Source organism: Peromyscus maniculatus, chromosome 19 (genome assembly GCF_049852395.1).
Source record: "Peromyscus maniculatus bairdii isolate BWxNUB_F1_BW_parent chromosome 19, HU_Pman_BW_mat_3.1, whole genome shotgun sequence".
In the NCBI taxonomy this organism is placed as follows: Eukaryota; Metazoa; Chordata; class Mammalia; order Rodentia; family Cricetidae; genus Peromyscus; species Peromyscus maniculatus.
In genome coordinates this window covers 66033775-66050886 of record NC_134870.1, presented here as the reverse complement: position 1 = coordinate 66050886, position 17112 = coordinate 66033775, and the positions used below count along the sequence as shown (strand labels likewise).

At 47.6% G+C, this 17112-nt stretch overlaps 1 protein-coding gene across 6 annotated transcripts in view; it reads right to left on the bottom strand.

Moving 5' to 3' along the window:
* The window catches only part of Myo5b (myosin VB), a 309643-nt gene that overhangs the window by 54114 nt on the left and 238417 nt on the right, over nucleotides 1–17112 (bottom strand). For all 6 annotated transcript variants that reach the window (XM_015992657.3, XM_076555509.1, XM_076555510.1 and 3 more), the window contains 4 exons: nucleotides 8839–8950; nucleotides 5516–5727; nucleotides 3448–3604; nucleotides 2852–3091 (listed from right to left, as the gene is read on the bottom strand). In XM_015992657.3, coding sequence (XP_015848143.2) covers nucleotides 2852–3091; nucleotides 3448–3604; nucleotides 5516–5727; nucleotides 8839–8950 — 721 coding nt within the window. The remainder of the gene's footprint in view (nucleotides 1–2851; nucleotides 3092–3447; nucleotides 3605–5515; nucleotides 5728–8838; nucleotides 8951–17112) is intronic.

Genomic DNA, 17112 nt, shown 5'->3' with positions numbered 1-17112 from the left:
GGCCACCTGCTGGCTGTGTGACTTTTGGTAGGTTACTCATCCTCTCTGTGCCCTTAGTGTACTCAGTTTTAAAACAGGGTAATCGTAATACCCCGTAGGTATGGTGAAGATCAACGAGTTAATTTGTGGGAATAGTGCCTGGCGTGAGAGTCACATGGGGAACAGTGTGAGAAAGATCTCACGTCTCCTGATCACCCACTGCATACAGGAAACCTTGCCCGGGGTGACAACATCTGCCACTGCTCACAGATGTTTGCCAAGCAGGAAGCTTCAGGAAAAAAGCTTCCTTTAAAAATAGGCCTTTCCAATCTACTTCCCTCGGATGTTCAATTGTGTGGGGTGTAAAATGCTACAGTATTTTTATCCCCTGGGGTTGACTTTGCCCATCAGCAAGGCTGGTGCTGAGCACTATCTTGACACCAGGGTCAGGGTGGCCCGTGGCACACAGGCTCCTCTGTGGTGGGGACAGTGTTTTCAGTCCCCTTGTCCTTCTGGCCACCCTGTGCCTAGGACACTGACTGTCAGAGGGTCACTGGCCCTGGCGGCCCTGACGGACCCACAGGACACCGTGGTGCCTGCTGTTCGAGCAGACCTCTTCCCCAGGCGCTGACACCCTGACTAGCTGTGTCACCACAGGCTGACCAGAGCGGGGACTGAGCATGCCCAGCTTGCCCTGGAGGGGCTCTCTCTCTCTCTCCATACCATCAAGCCAGCACTCTGGATAACTCCCAGAGAACACCCACACACCCCAGGGCACCAGCTCTTCCCAGAAGCCTGGTGTCTGCCCAGGGCAGGAAAGCCAAGTGCTCTATTGCCAGCTCTCTCCACGCTGGGGCTCATGTGCAGGAGAGCCAGCTCAGCCATAAAAGCGTTCATTTTACTGGGAATGCGGCGCCTCAGTTGGCAGAGTGCTGGCCTTGTAGCATGAATTCCCGGGCTGAGCCCTAGCACAGCGTAAAACCGAGCCTGGCAGCCCACCCCTGTGATTCCAGCGCTTGGGAGGTGGAGACAGACAGATCAGAGGTTCGAGGTCATTCTTGGCTATAAAAAGGAGCTGCAGGCTAGCCTAGACTACAAGAGAGCCTAGCTTAAAAAAGCAAAAATATTCACCTATTTCCCGGCCCTGAGGCTATGAGAAGCTTTAAAACTGCCTACTACAGAACAGGTACAGTAAGACCAAGTGACCTCCATCGCCATGTCTGATGGTCCCCCACTGCTAAGCTTCTTTTCCCCACGCCCCACCATGTGCGCCTTGAATCCTTTCTCTCCTCGCTTTTTTGGAAGCCTGGTCCTGTGATCCCTTTGACACAGCCAGACCTCTGTGTACAATGAGTCTCCTCTCCACTCTGGAAGCCTTCCTCAGTGGTAATAGCACGAAGAACAGGACCAGCTCATTGGCGGCGACGTTTGGGACTAAGAAGCCAGCACCTTCCGCATGCTAGCTATGGGGTGAGACCTGGGGTGCAGTTAAGATTTTAACACTTTATTCCTCTGTGGCTTGGCTAAGTTGTTTGATGTCCCCAATCCACCATCCTTCAAAATGACTCACGAAATCATGTGAGGATCATCTACTGTATGGATCATATGTGAGTGAACATAAAACACCTACCACAGGCTTTGGAGTGCTCAAAAAAAAAAAAAAATCACAGCGGTATCCATGGAGCTGCAGACTAGTCTGGACTATATGAAAGTCTCTCTTTAAGGAAGAAAATCAAAAGCAAAATGACTCTCCTATTGTCCTGCCCTGAGGCTATGAGAAGCCTCCAAATCTCCACTGTACTAAGGTTTATCTCTGTAATACAGCATCCAAGCTGTGCCAACTCCCTCCTACCTGGAACCTAACAGAATGTCTGACACAATCAGGCACCGAACAAAGGTCTTCCGGGGCCTGGGGGAGCAGACACTTGGGCCACCTGAGTGGTGTGAACCTGTTTCCAATGTGTACTCTACCCTGAGTCCATAGGACCCCAAAGGAGGAGTCAGCATCCTATGCTTGCCTCAGATCCTTTTCACAGAACTCCACCCATAGAGGGCTTCATCACGAACTCCCAGCTTATCTAATTGGCTGATGTGTGAAGGTGCCCAGGGCAGACAGAGTGAAAATCTTAAGCAATGCAACACCAATGTCCTACCAGACAGGAAGCTTGCATGTCCCTCACAGGGACTGTCATACACAAACGGGAAAGAACAATGTGGGCACCCGAACCCTTAGTGAGCACCAGCCATTGCTTTAGCTGTCCCACACGGCCTCTGCAGGGCCAGGGCCGCAGGACTCTGGACCAGTCTATCAATTTCCTGTCATTGCTATAAAGAACACGATGAAGTTGGTAGCTCGGAACAGCGTAAGCTACTACTTTACAGTTCTGGAGTGCAGAAGTCTAGACGTGGCCAGCAGGACTGGGGTCCTTTGGACACTCCAGGGGAGAACCTCCCACGGTTATCTATGGCTCCTAAAGGTGGCCTGAACTCTGGAGCTTGTGGATCTGCCTCCTGCCACTTGATGCTACCTGCGGCCTTCATCTTATGAGCACCCTATGGCCCCATGAGGTCCTTGTGGGCAACCAAGTGTCATCTACAGATCCAGACATCCTTAACTCATGTACTCCTGCAAAGCTTCATTTGGCATGCGAGGGAACAAATTTACCAATCCTGGGGATTAGGGCCTGGCATCTTTGTTGGGGTGGAGCCCTGTGCTGAGTACTACAGTAATAACTATTCTTACTGACTGGGCAATGTTCCCTGAGGTCTCTGGTACCTGCAGCTCCCTGAGAAAGCTTGGGGTCCTTCTCCAGCATGTCCCCGTATCCCTTGACAAGCCTCGGCACCTAGGTAGGAATCTCCTGCCACCAACCTGGTCATCGATCTTCCGCTGCAGCTGGACCACTTTGTTCTCCATGCCCACATTGAGGCGTTTCAAATGCTCTGCAGAGCGGGCCTCAATCTTGAGAGCCTTCAGCTCCTGCTTGGCCTTGAGCCTCCGGAAGGCACACTGGATGACAATGGCGGCGTCCCGCTGCTGCTGGAAGTGTCTGCGTGCCATCCAGCCCCGGGCATACTTCTGGATGATGGTGGCTTTGTGCTCCTTGAGGACCTGGTGAGGACAAGCACACAGGCTGGGGGTTTGTTCTGCAGGGTGGGAACAGGTGCAGCTTCTGCAAGCACCCTGGGGTGAAAGCTGGGCTGGCCTTGGTTTTGGGAGACAGAAGACATGTGGCCCACAACACCTGAGGATTTGATGGAAAGTCTGAGCTAGGTTCTGTAGATCATGTGCCCACAGAAAAGCAGTCGTGAGACTCTTGTGTCGACCCTTATTTTACTAGACGGGAAACCGCAGTCTAAGAAGCTTCAAGTTTTGGGAAGCCAAATGATTATTCCCTTGGAAAGAGGCAGTGACCCTGGTGTGGGGGAGCTGGAAAATGAAGTGAGATGCTCCAGGCACCTGCTCACCTGGCGGTAGTTTCTCCGCACAAACATGGCCCGGGTGAAGGACTGGATGATGACCGCAGCCCAGCAGACTCTCCGGTAGGCCAGGCGGGCCCTCTGCATCCGGTACTGCTTCTGGAACACTATGGCTGCACGGGTTCTCCGCAGGTGCTCGGCCAGCCTAGGAGCAGCGGAGGAAGAGCGCAGGTGGGACCAGGGAGAGGAACTCGGCCAGCTGAATGATTCGTGAAGTGAGCCCCTTCCCTCTGTGGCCCCCGTTGGACCCCCACCTTGACTGGAGTCACAGACAGGTGTGAGCTGCCGTGTGGGTGCTGGGAATTGGACCAGGGACCTCTGCAAGAGCAGCCAGTGCTCTTAACTGCTGAGCCATCTCTCCAGCCTAGCATCTCCCATTCTTAACGGGGTCACACAGCTGTCTGTCCCCCTGCACCTCCACAAGCTCAGAGATAGTTCAAACACCCTGCATTCTTGTACCTAGTTCAGGGCCTGGCAGTTGAGGACCAGAGCACGTGTTCGCTGAGTGACAAGAAACTCCTCAGGCCAGCAAGGATTCCCTCCAAGGTTTCAATGCCCTGAAATCCCCACTCAGCTCACTTCAGGACTCCACCCGCCCCTCTCTAGAGCAGACACTTCCCACCCTTCTTGAGCACTCATCAAGTTCACTGCAAGGGCTCAGAGAGAGGATCAGACTACCGACCGAGGAGGACCTAAGAGATCACTTAGCACAGCCCTGGGAAAGGAAGTGCTCTTGAGTGCCCCACAGCACCTGCATGCTGAAGTCCTGGGGTCCCCTAGTCTACCTCTCTGTCCTTCCTTCACACAAGGCTTTGTCCATTGCGTGGGTCACATGCTCCCTGCAGGGAGACTGCAGCATGCTGCTGCAGGATCACCAGCAGGAAGCCTGAGTTGGTGCCTTCTCTGGGGAGGGACAAGTAATGACGATGGGATTAGTGGGCAGGGACTGTGCGGGGGCCACTCAGAGGTGGTCCGTCTGCCCTTTTATCTCCACTGTTTCTGCACTGGGGCTGTCTTAACAGTACAGAGGTGGCATGGCAAGAGCCATCTCTGGCTGTGTGTAAGTAAGCAGCCTCTGGTGAGCACACGAGCAAGGTCAGCATCTCCACCTTTACCACACAAAAGAGGCCTCTACCACGCTTAGGGTTGGGTGAGGATGTGGGGCGTGTCTGTGTTTCTCTTTCTCTAGTGGAGACGGTTGAGCAGCCACCTGAGAAACTGGCTCTGAAACACGAGATTTCATGGCAGTTTCCATCACTTCTCTAAGGCAAAAAGGAGCGAGCACTGCTGTGAGCAGGCTGGGTCTCCATCTCACAACTCCCGGGAAGGCCTAGGAGGAGGGGGCATCCTGCATCTCACTGGACGCTAGGGCTCTTACGCCTGCCTCAGTAGAGTCGGCCTCTGCCATCCTGTTGTTCACCAGCCCAGGGCCATTGGTTAGGAAGAGAGTGGTGTGTGGCACTGGGTAGGCAAGAGAGGCTCATTGGTGTCCCGGCTCTACTGCATGGTAGCTGCTGTGGCTGGAGGCATGTCATCCCTGTGCCGTGGCTGGAGGCATGTCATCCCTGTGCTGTGGCTGGAGGGTTTTTAAAATTCTGACATGACTAGGTTACGTGCAAGTTAACTGGAGTCATCTCTCTCCCTAAAAGATAGTAGTTTCACTTTGGGGTTCAGACAAAGTAGAAATGGTTGGTTTGCACCCAAATCAGATGGTACTAGGTTAGTGTTGGTGGACTGGGGATGTATATTGGGTATCAGGAGACACATAAGGTAGATCTGCTCCCTGAAGCAAGAAGGGCATCACCAGATCTCTGAGTTCGTGGCCAGCCTGGTCTACAGAGCGAGATCCAGGACAGGCACCAAAACTACACAGAGAAACCCTGTCTCGAAAAACCAGAAAAAAAAAAAAAAAAAAGCAAAGAAGGGCATGACAGGGATGCACACAGGTACTAGGAGCAGTTTAAGAAGCAGATGGGCCCAAGAGGAAGGACTGTGATTGCAGACAGAGAGGCTCTCCCCTTTCTCCTGACTTCACATGCACCCCCAAATGGCTCACCTGCGGGCCAGGTGTCCTCTGTAGAACCTCTGCAGGGTTAAGGTGGCTGCCTTCAGCCTACGGTACTTGACTTTCTGCAGCCAGCCCCTGACAGTCTTCTGGATCATGATAGTGGCTTCCCGGAACTTGTCGGCACGAAGCTTCTCCAGGTAGGCCACCTGGCCTGCCCGGAAGAAGATCTTGGTGCGGCCAAACTGGAACTTGTCTGGGTCCTTTAGCAGGTTGGGAGGGAGATTGGCTGGTTAGTGAACTCTGCAAAACACACTAGCCTTTCCTTCCAAGGCAGAACTACTTGCCAGATTGCATGTATGCTCCCCTTTCCTTCCCCCTGCCCTAGTAGACTCTCAGTATTCATTAAACAGATTTGAGTCTGCATGATAAGACAGACATGGATCCCGGATGTGGCCACTAAAAAGACACCTGCCCTCAAAAATCCAACATCATGGGGAGGGCAGACGGAAAAGTAAGCAGGAGACTCTTTGAAGGAATGGGAAGGATTAGCTAGCAAGAAACAAGCAATGTTCAAAAAGGATGGTCTAGGCCAGTGGTTCTCAGCCTTCCTAAAGCTTCCTAACCCGCTAATACAGTTCTTCATGTTGTGGTGACCCCAACCATAAAATTATTTTCATTGATACTTCATAACTGTACTTTTGCTACTGTTATGAATAATGTAAACATCTGATATGCAGGACATCTCCTATGTGATAAAAGGGTTCCTGCCTCACAGGTTGAGAGCCACTGGTCTAGGCAGTTATATCTGTGGAAGTGGGCAAAGATCTGCATGAGCCAAGGGGGGTAGCCATGGAAGGTAAGGCTAGAGGAGTATTCTAGAAGGTCAGAGCAGATGCCACTGTCCTGTGGTACCAAGAGACAGGAGAAGGGCTATGTACAGGAAGCTGAAGGTAGGTATCAGAAGGAGCCAGCCACCCAAGGCTTTTGGGCTGTGGTACAAAATGGGAAGAGTAGTCATGGAGTCTGGGCCTTTGTGCAAGCAATGACCTGGTCTGGTAAACATTTGATTGATTATTCTTAAATGATCATGGATGTTCACACATAATTATAGATTGCAAATAACACGCAAAACTCTATGAACTTCTTTTTTCAACATGTAGTCACTGTCTTAATCATATCTATGAGATTAAAATTAGCTGTCCTTCCTTGTGTTTACCCCAATAAATAAGGAAAGGTGACCCAGCAGGGCACTTGTGGACAAGGCTGGGAGAGTAAAATCACTGATGGCTGAGACTTCTTTGCAAACAATCGTCATCTAAGTGTGTGCTGCCACGAAGACCACAGGCAGGAAGGAGCCAAGTTCTGACATTTACTGTGGTGGTTGGTTTTTGTCAACTTGACACAAGCTAGAGTTATCTGGAAGGAGGAACCAGAGTTGAGAAAATGCCTCCTGCAGGCAAGTCTGTGGGGCATTTTATACCCTTCCCTCGGGACATCCCTGACTGGGGCAGAGAAGGGACTCAGAACATGCTTAGAGAGTACAGAACACGGCACATGAGGTTAAGGATGAGAAGGCATTCTGAAAGCCTTGGAAGGGGTGCTTCTACCAAAATACACATCCCCCCTCTTACTAGCTACAGCGGTTTATCAAGCCCTCAGAGACGGCCTGATGAAGCATCTACTAGCAAACAGCTCATCCTCACAGAAGGGGGCTGGTAGACCATGCCGCTCAGCCTACGCCCATCTTCATCTCTATATCTCCTCTGACCATTCTACCCCTGAGTACACAGAGCACTCTGGTGAGGACTGGGCACATGGTCTTCAAGGCTAACCCGTGGCTCAGCCAAAGTCCTGCTCAGAGGGAATGTTGTATCTGGAAGACATGGCCCAAGGGCTGGGGAAAATGAAGAAATGTATTATCTGCAGGGGAGTCTTGAGCACAAGCGAGCAGTCCATCTCCAGGACAGACAACTGTGCAGAGCAGCCCTAACCTATCACCCCAGATCAGTAGGCAGTGTGCATTAGAATGCCTGTGAAACCCTAAGCAATTTACAGCCTCTTCCTATACTTCAGTTTCCTCATCTGTGGATGGAGGTTCTGCTAACAACCTTGAAGGGGTCCAGGTAAGGGTAAACGATGACTCTGGATAAAGTGGAAGGCACTCACATGGTCATGGAAGCTACTCACAGGTTTGGGCTACACACCATGAGGCCAGCCCTGACTCTGAGAAGTCCCAGTGCTATAGATGAACTGAACCCAGCTGATCTTGAACACATTTTCCTAACCTATGAAAAATGAAATGTCAAAACATGCACAGTGATGATTGCTGTGGGATGTCTTTCTGTACACTATGAATATGTGTTGTTCTCACTGGTTGATAAATAAAGCTGTTTGGCCAATGGCGAGGCAGAATAAAGTTAGGTAGTATATTCAAACGGAAGACAGAGATGAAGAAGGGCGGAGTCCAGAGAAATGCTGATAGTTGCCCAAGAAGCAAGACGTGAAAGAACCAGTAAGTCACAGGCCATGTGGCGATACATAGATCAATAGAAATGGGTTAATTTAAATAATTGTAAGAACTAGCTAGTAATAAGCCTAAGCCTGAGCCATCTGCCAAGCATTTATAATTAATATAAGCCTCTGAGTGATTATTTTAAAAGCAGCTGTGAGATGGGGTAGGACAGAGAAAAGCCTCCATTTACAGATGATGAATGGACCACAGCAACATCATAGTTAACCAGAGTCCTATCAACCAAGTACAACCTACAGTTAACTATAGGCCACCCTCTCAGCATTGTCTTAGCCAGCTAGTTTATAAAAAACATGTTTAATTCATTTTTTTAATCATATTCTGAAAGATATTTTCTATAATTTAGCATTTTATGGAGACACAGATTGTAATACTCTGTTAGAACTTTGGCACTCTCTAGAACTATTGAAATATTTAAGGATTTGCCCCTTGTGGCTCTGCTCTTAACAATACTTCAGCCTGAAATGTGATTTTTGGGTTGTTCCATTTAAAACCATTTTTCAAAGGCCTGAGAACCTGCTGTTTCATTTAGAACAAGCTGAGGCTGGCTACCGATCAGACCTCCACTGGGGACATCAACCCTGCAAAACCAGAGATGCTGAAACAGCAGCAGCAGCCAGGGGTTGCCTCTATACACACCCTAGTGACCTGTGCTCTGCGTGTGCTGAGATGCGGAGAGGCATGGGGTGCTCTAGGTAGGGGAGGAGACTAGCCTTTCCCAGTCACTGTTGCACGCAATGGCCTAATGTCTTAGTTTTGTAGGGATGAAGACAAAGCTGTAGGTATCCCCCACCCTCCACTATTGGGGCTTTTGGTCCATGCCCTCCTACAGCTGGATCACCTTGATGAGACTCTCCAGGACGGACTTGCAGATACTCTTCTTGTCGGTGTTGGCAAGCTCTCTCTTCTTCATCAACACTCGATACCGGTTGAAGAAGTCATGGTAGGTCCACCTAGAGGGAAAAATCAAAGTGGATTAGAAGGTGATCTCGGATGCACTCTCACGGCGTCAAGATTATTGTACAAAGTTATTGTAGGAGCTTCAGAACAGTCCCAGGGGAGCTTTGTCCTTTCCATACCCTACTAGGAACTCCAGTGTATCAGGATTACTAAAGTTGGGTGGGGTAAACTGTATGTTTGGGAGGTTCCTCCCTGGAGCCAGGGTCTCCATCTGGTCACACCCATGGAGCCGTCTCTTCTGCTGCCACCTTGTCTGCACACAGCTTTGTTCATACCATTTGGTTTTCATTTTGAGAACTCATACTGATCTTTGTATTCACGTTTCTAAATGCAGGAAAGTACGTGAGAATGAAAGTGTTCCCATCATGATCGCTTAGCTCACTGGAAGAGTCTATTAGTTTGGAAGAGAAAAGAACAGGTCATCTTAGACATTTTCCACTCCACATTCCCTTTTGCTGATCCCAAGGACATAGGTATGTAAAACAGGCACAAAAACCAAACATTTACTAATAACACATCAAGGAAATATGATGTGCCCATGGCTACAGTAGTGGCTTGAATGTTAATGGGGTTAAGTAACTGCTTCCTGATTGGATTTAAAGACAGCTCTACCAGAGGAAACACCTGCTGAGTACTGGAATCTGGACAAGAACTTCAGGTTGGGGAGCTCATAGACTTCAGGGGTGAATCTACTACTGTTATTCTGTTAAATGGATATAGTATCAAGCTGCCCTATAACTCCCACATCTGGTTACAGGGCTGCTACCAATGGCTTAAGATGTTATGGTGTTGGTTTCTCTTATTATTTTCCTCTTAATTGGGGGTAATTTTGGCTCCCTGTATAGCTGTGCCCCATCCCCCACATAACTGAAGAGATTCCTAGTCCATTGCCTATACAAAGCAGAGTTCTTGACTGTTTTGGTAGTCATTAGAGGGTCTTCACCTTACCCCTGGCATCTGAGACTGGCTGCATACAAGCAGATGCAGTCTCCTAAACAGGATTGCTCTTCCTCAGGAAAGCTGTGGTTTACACCTATCACTACTCCAATCCTCCTGATTCAGAAATGCTCATGCCCTCCCCATGTGGTGGCCTTGCCTAGAGATTGTCTAGCTACTTCAGACCAACCTGCTCAAGTATTAGTGAAGAGTGAACAGATTGTGTCCCTTTCCCAGGGACTCTTGCCTCTGCAGAAGGTCCTTCAGAAGCTTCAGAGAAAGGAGTGCTATGGGGTTCCAGGAACCCTTGAGATGGGGAGACATATTACACTCAAGGTCCCCCCCCCTCCAGCCCCTCTGCTTCAACAGCAGCTGGGCCTTGGAGGGAAAAGACTGATGTAAGTGGAAATAAGAAAAGGACATTTCTACTTGTCTGTATTTCTCCTTCTATGACATACTTGGCTAAAGATGGTTCTTTTCCTTTTTGAGAAAGGATTTTATGTACCCCAGGCTGGCCTCTAAGTCATCAAGAAGATGAGGGTGACCTTGAGCTCTGGATCTTTTTGCCTTCACCTCTCAAATGCTAGATTACGGGTGTGCACCACACACCTAGCTTGGGTCTGCTCCAAAGGCTCTTGGGATGTTATATGCTATAAATTTATCCTTTTGTGATTTATGTATTTAGTATTTTGTTCACATGTATGTCTGTGCACCTCATGTATGTCTGGTACCTGCAGAGACTAGAAGAGGGCATTGGATCTTCCTGGGACTAGAGTTATAAATGGTTGTGGGATGCCATGTGAATGCTGAAAAATCAATCCCATGTCCTTTGGAAGAGTAGCCAGTGGTCTTAGCCACTGAGCCATATCTCCAGCCCCAGCTTACCCCTTAAAGTATACAGTAAAATAACTTTTAGTATATTTGTGAAGTTGTGTAACTATCCCCAGTAATCAATTCCAGAACATTTTCCTGACCTCCAAATGAACTCCACGCCCCTGAGCAGTTTTTCTGGGCCTCGCCAATCACTGATCTACTTTGTCTCACACTTCTTGGTTTTAAACTGGCATGTACTCCCTTAAGGGAGCAAGGCAGAGAGTACTAGGGCCCTGAGGACTCTATCTCAGGGCCAGGAAAGGTTTCCCCTTGTCCTTTGCATTCTACTCACTAAGCAGAAACGTTCCCACCCTCCAGTGGTGGACTATCTGCTATCTCTAACAGCTACCTTACAAATGGAAGCTGTAAGGTTATTTTCCCAGCTAAATGCAAATCAGATGCACACTTTGTTTAGTAGTTAACTCTGTTGATGCTTTCCTTGGCTTTGTGCCCTGGCCCTGCCCTCAGATACTTCTATTTAGAGAAAGATGGACTTGCTAAGAACCCAGTGGAACAGTGCCTGTGAAAGAGAGTTTCCTAGAGTCTAGGTCTCCTTGCCACCCCCTGCCCCGACTCCCTACCATCAATATAGACATCTCAGGATGTAATGGTTTGGTGTGGGCTTTCCCCTTAAGCCACCGGGCACGTCCCCGTCTCCCCTGACTCTTGAAGGGCACGTCTCACACTCCGCATCATGGCTATTTGTGTACTTACCGTTTGTCTCTGTGACTTTGCAGTTTTGCTGGGAAATAATTAAGGCAGCATTTAGCTGGGCTAAAATCCTTAAATGTTTCTAATTTGAAGATCTTACTGCTGGCAAATCCACAGCTCAAGGAAATTATGAGGGTAGCGGAGATGTGACTGCAAAGACGTCAGATCCAGTTTGTAATGAGCTCGCTGCACAGGAAGTCTGGCTCTGACCTTGGCCATCACTGTGACTCAGGTAAAGGCCCGGCTGCATGACATCTCCCCTGTCTACAGAACAGAGTCACCCACCTCACAAAAGCACCTGGGCCTTTGTGGCCAGTGAGTCATCACAGGAGTGCTGGGAGGGCTTTCCAGTATGTTCCTTCCTGCTCAAGGCACCCAGTTCTTTTTACTTGCAAACATATTTTGAAATACCCCTGCATGAGGGGAGGGTGGAGCAGTGACTCTGGAAAAGAGGGGTGCTGAGAAGAGAACACCTGGCCTTGGGAAGGAACTCATTCATTCCCTCGGGAGATAGACCAAGGGGTGTGAGTCTGCCATGAGGTCTTGGCATCATAAGGCCGATAGAAACATTTACCACAGAGTACAGGATCAAACATGGGTTCCCCTTTCCATGGACCCGTTATGTGCCTAGTGAGAAAACCTTCACAGAAAGTCTCCCTGCCTGTAATGGAAAAAGCTGCCAAGTGAAAATAAAAAGAGCATTGGATTCTCTTGTCAAAGGAAAATTTAATGGATTTGAACATGTGTTCATGGCAGCTATATCAATGTAGAGGAAGACAGCTTGGTAAGACCTCAGACTAACTTAGATTTTGCTTTGTAGACTCTTTGCTTCCACTCTCCTGAGTCTATTGTTGGTCCCAGAGCTCTGGGCCCTGGCATTGCAGGTTTGTTAGCACACAGATGTCCTCTTCTGCTACCCCTGAGCCTTCTTTAACCATTGTTTCTCTTAGACACACTCAGGCCCCTCAACCCCAAACCTATTAGTGTGGTCTTTATAACCAGTTACTTATTATAGTTGAATAGTATTTTACTGGACATTTAAATGACTGGACCCTTCAGGTGAAACCTTTTCTATCAGTGTCCTTTAGTGTAGGAGAATCCCATACAACACAGAGCTATTGAAACTTTGGACCATTACCACTCCCTTATTGAGACCCTAAATAATAACCAAAAGCTCTCAGTATGTACAAACACATTTGCTATAGAATACACACACACACACACACACACACACACACACACACACACACACACACACACACACACGGTTTTGGTTGAGAAGGCTTTAACAAGCAGCCATCACTGTCATCTAGCCACGTGGACCCTTCCTTGTCAGGTGACCCTGATATGTCTCCTCACTTGGTATAGCACTATGCCTCATTGGCTGTAAAGTGTAAAATTGACTGTAATGCCATTCCTGAGTATGGTATGAACATGGAATTCTATCTCCTATTAGCAGCAGAAGCTAAACACTCTGAGACCATGACCAGCTCCTGACAGTGCTCCATGGTACCTCAGCCACTTTGGAGGTAGGCTCCCCCCAATTCCTTAGCCCTGACTTTCTCCCTGGGTTCTGACTCATATGCTGCTTGCCTAGCTGTGCTTTCTTCAATATCATGCTTCCTTTTCAGAAATGACTTCCTTCACCTGTACTCTGGCCTGGCAAACAGTCATAGCTGGGTGTGTGGACAAGGCCTGGGCAGTGACTACTGCTGCTTCTAGGCAAGGCAAACATTCATCAGAGCCTGCAGTCTAGAGAAAGGCCTTCTTAGAGATGAGCTCCTCTGGCTTGTGACATCGAGGGATAACACAGATGCCGTGAGTGGAATAGAAAACAGTTGCCTGGAGTGTTGTTTTGGCTCCAAGTTCCCATCTGGAGTCTCACACTGGATTTAACCATCACCATGTGAGGCCATTCTGCAGAAGAATGCCTGCTGGTAAGGTCATCAGTGAACAGGGGTGAACGGAGTCATCAGTGAGCTAGGATGAATAGAAGAGATAGGCTGGCCACAGATGTACAACTCTGTGTTGCTCCCTCTTTGAAGGAAGATATTGGCTTGATTACATAAATTCTCAGATTGCCTCCTGAGAAAGACTTTGGTATGATGCTCTAAGTCAGTCTCTCATGTCAGATCACAGAGAAGTTTTCCTGAAAATGCCATGGTCAATCGTCTCAAGGATCTTTTAGAAAATTGTGAAGAATCCTTCAGGGTAGAATTAGGGGGGTAACTTAAAGGGCAAATACATCCTTAACTGTTTCCATCTGAGAGGACTTGATTCAGTCACAGTTTTTCTGGAATTTGTTTCCTCATCCATAAAATGTAAATGATAACACCCATCTTGCCAACCTCAAGAGTCCAGGTGATCTTTTCATAAAATGGTGCTGGGACAATAGTATATCCAAAAACAAACAATGAAGTTGGGTCTCCTACCTCATACTATACAGATGCTAATTCAAAATGAATTACTGAAAGCTATGAAATACTTAAAGAAACCATAGTACAAACCTTTGTTCTTGGATTGGACAATGATCTCTTAGATATGACATCTAAAGCAAAAAATAACCAAAGAATAAAAGCAGATAAATTTGACTTCATTAAAACTGAAAAGTCATTGCATTTAAAAGAATACTGTCAAGAAAATAAAAAGACTAATCGTAGACTTGGAGACAATATTTACATATGATTGAAAATGGTCTCATATCAAAAATAAAATACTTTCATTGCTCAACAATAGGCAAATAACCCAATTTTAAAAATGCACAAGTGGGGGCTGGAGAGATGGCTCAGTGGTTAGGAGCACTGACTGTTCTTCCAGAGGTCCTGAGTTCAATTCCCAGCAACCACATGGTGGCTCACAACCATCTGTAATGAGATCTGGTGCCCTCTTCTGGCCTGCAGGGACGAACGCAGGCAGAACACTGTATACATAATAAAATAAATCTCTTTAAAAAAAAATGCACAAGTGATTCAATCATACATTTCTCTAGAGAATTCACACACATGACCTAGAACATGTGAAAAGAGATTTAACATCATGAACCTTTAGGGAAACACACCTCAAAATTACAGCTAAGACTACTTCACATGCCCCAGATGGCTATAATAGAAAAGATACAAATATATTTTGACGACTGTGTGTAGTTATGAGCTCCTTGTCTACGGCTGCTGACTAAAAAATTAGCTGCTATAGAGACAGTATGGCAGGTCCTCAAAGGGGTAAATAGTTATGATAAGACCCAGTAATTCTGACAGCTGTATAATGAATAAGAATGAAAATGTGTCTGCACAGAAGCATGCACACGGCTAGGCATGTGATCCCTGTCATCCTGTAATCCCAGTGCTTGGGAGATAGAGACAAGAGGACTGCAAGTTCATGGCCAACCTGAGCTCCATAGTGCAGCTCTGGCTGAAAACAAAACCAAAAAGCAATGTATGAACATGTTCAGAGCAGCATTTATACTTTCCAAAAAGTAAAACCCTAGATGTCTATTAGCTGATGGAGGAAATAAGGTTTGGTAAATCCATACACAGAACCAGCCTTTGGCAGCATAAAGTAGAGCCTTGGAAACAGTTCTGAATGGAAGGAGCCACACATAGACGGCTAAATGTTCTAGCTGCTTTTATGCCAACATCCAGAACAGGAAAATCTTCAGGAACAGTGTTTGCTGGGGTTTGGGAGGAGGGGATGAGAAGGGACAGCTCCTCTCCAGGATAATGAAAATATGATGATGCTAGAGTGTGAGGAAAGTTGTACAAGCTTGAAAGTCACTGAATTACTTGGGGGTGAAGTTGACAGTACATGGATTATTTGAGTGGCCTTCATCAGGGGACATGTGTCCTCACGGTTCAACATTAACATCCCCGAGTAAGTCCCCAGAGTGGTGTAAAGGCTGCAGTATGGGCACCATTTCACAAATAAACCTGCACTCTCCTCTGCCACCTCCTGGTGCCCTGGGCTTCCCAGAGGGGTACAAGCTTAGCCTCAGTGTGGTTTCAGCTCTCAAGCTTGCTTTAGTTTTACTAAAGATCCAGGGAGGCACAATTGCCCATTGTTATCTCTAAGCTGCTGCTAAGCCACAAAGCAAGGAAAACCTCAGGAAATCCCAGGCCTAATGTGGACTAGAAGGGACTGGATGGCTGGAATTTACCAAAGTCCACGTGTGCCTCCAGGGTAATGGTTTTCTGGCAGGATGATTTAAAAGAAATCATTGAGAAGTCAGACATGGAGGCACATATGTCTATCTACCAGCACTCAGTAACCTGAGGCAGGAGGATTTCCAGCTTGATATCAGCCAGGTCTACATAGCAAGACCCTGTCTCAGAAAATATGGACTGGGTATATAACTCACTAGTTGAGCACTCACCCAGCATATGCAAAGCCCTAAGTGTGAACCCAGCACAGCAAACAAAACAAAACAAACACATACACAAACAAAACGACCAACAACAAAATACAAAATGGAAATATTTTGAAATCATTGAGGAATCCTGCCAAACTGCGAGTGCGCTCAGAGCCCAGTCTGAGAACTTGACTTCATAGGTGTGAAGAGGAGTGCTGGTTTCTTAGTTTGGAAGTGAATCCTCACAACTGTGATGAACAGGCCTGAGTATGAGCTATGGCAGTGGTTCTCAACCTGTGGGTCATGACCCCTTGGGGGGGGTCACATATCATAACCCTGCATATTGGATGTTCACATTGTGATTCATAACAGTAGCAAAATTATAGTTATAAAGCAGTGACGAACTAATTCTATTATTGGGGGGGGTCACTACAATGTGAGGAACTATATTAAAGGCTTGCAGCATTAGGAAGGCTGAGAACTATTGGCTCAGACCCCAGTCCATAGGAGGACAGACAGAGCTCCAACAGCCAGAGATGAGAAGCCACATCATTCTGGGCTAAGTTCTGCCATATACACTCGGTAGAAGTTCAAGAGCAAAGGCAGCAACTGTATGATTCAAATATGATAAGCTAGGAGGTGAGTAGGTGGTTGGTTCCCAAGACCTCCACCTAATTCTGTAATTTAAACCTGTTTTCCCACCTGAGTCGGGAAAGGTAAAGTTGAGGAAGCTGGAAGCCTTTCTAGTAAGCGCTGTTCATGGCGGCACATTCCTATAGGCTCAGCACTTGGAAGACCAAGGCAGGAGGACCTGCTGCCAGTTTGAGGCCAGCTTAGGCTCTATGAGACCCCAAGGTCAGTCTGGGCTGCAGAGTGAGACCCTGTCTCAAGATTAAAAACCAGTACTGGGCTTCTAAGAAAAGGATGCGAACTGAGTTCATTCGGTTCTGTTTTGCCTCTTCTCATTCAAACACTGCATGTTTGAGGGGTCCTCCCACACCTATTTCAGCCAAGCAGTGTTTGCCTCACAGTTCTTTCAGTTATGAAGCTGTGAGAGCGCCTGGAGATGGTTAACTGCACAGAGATGAGAACCGGGGACAACAGGGAGCTGCTCTCCTGACAGTCCATCCATCACCTTTCTTTATGCTCCTTACTGTGAGCATATTTCTTGGCTACTGCACAGCGTTTCGAATTGAATGATACATTTTCATTATAAGTCAGCTTCCTAGAGAGCTGTAATTCTCGGGGAGGATAAAAGTAGATAGGTACCCTGCATCCTGTAGGAGACCCACA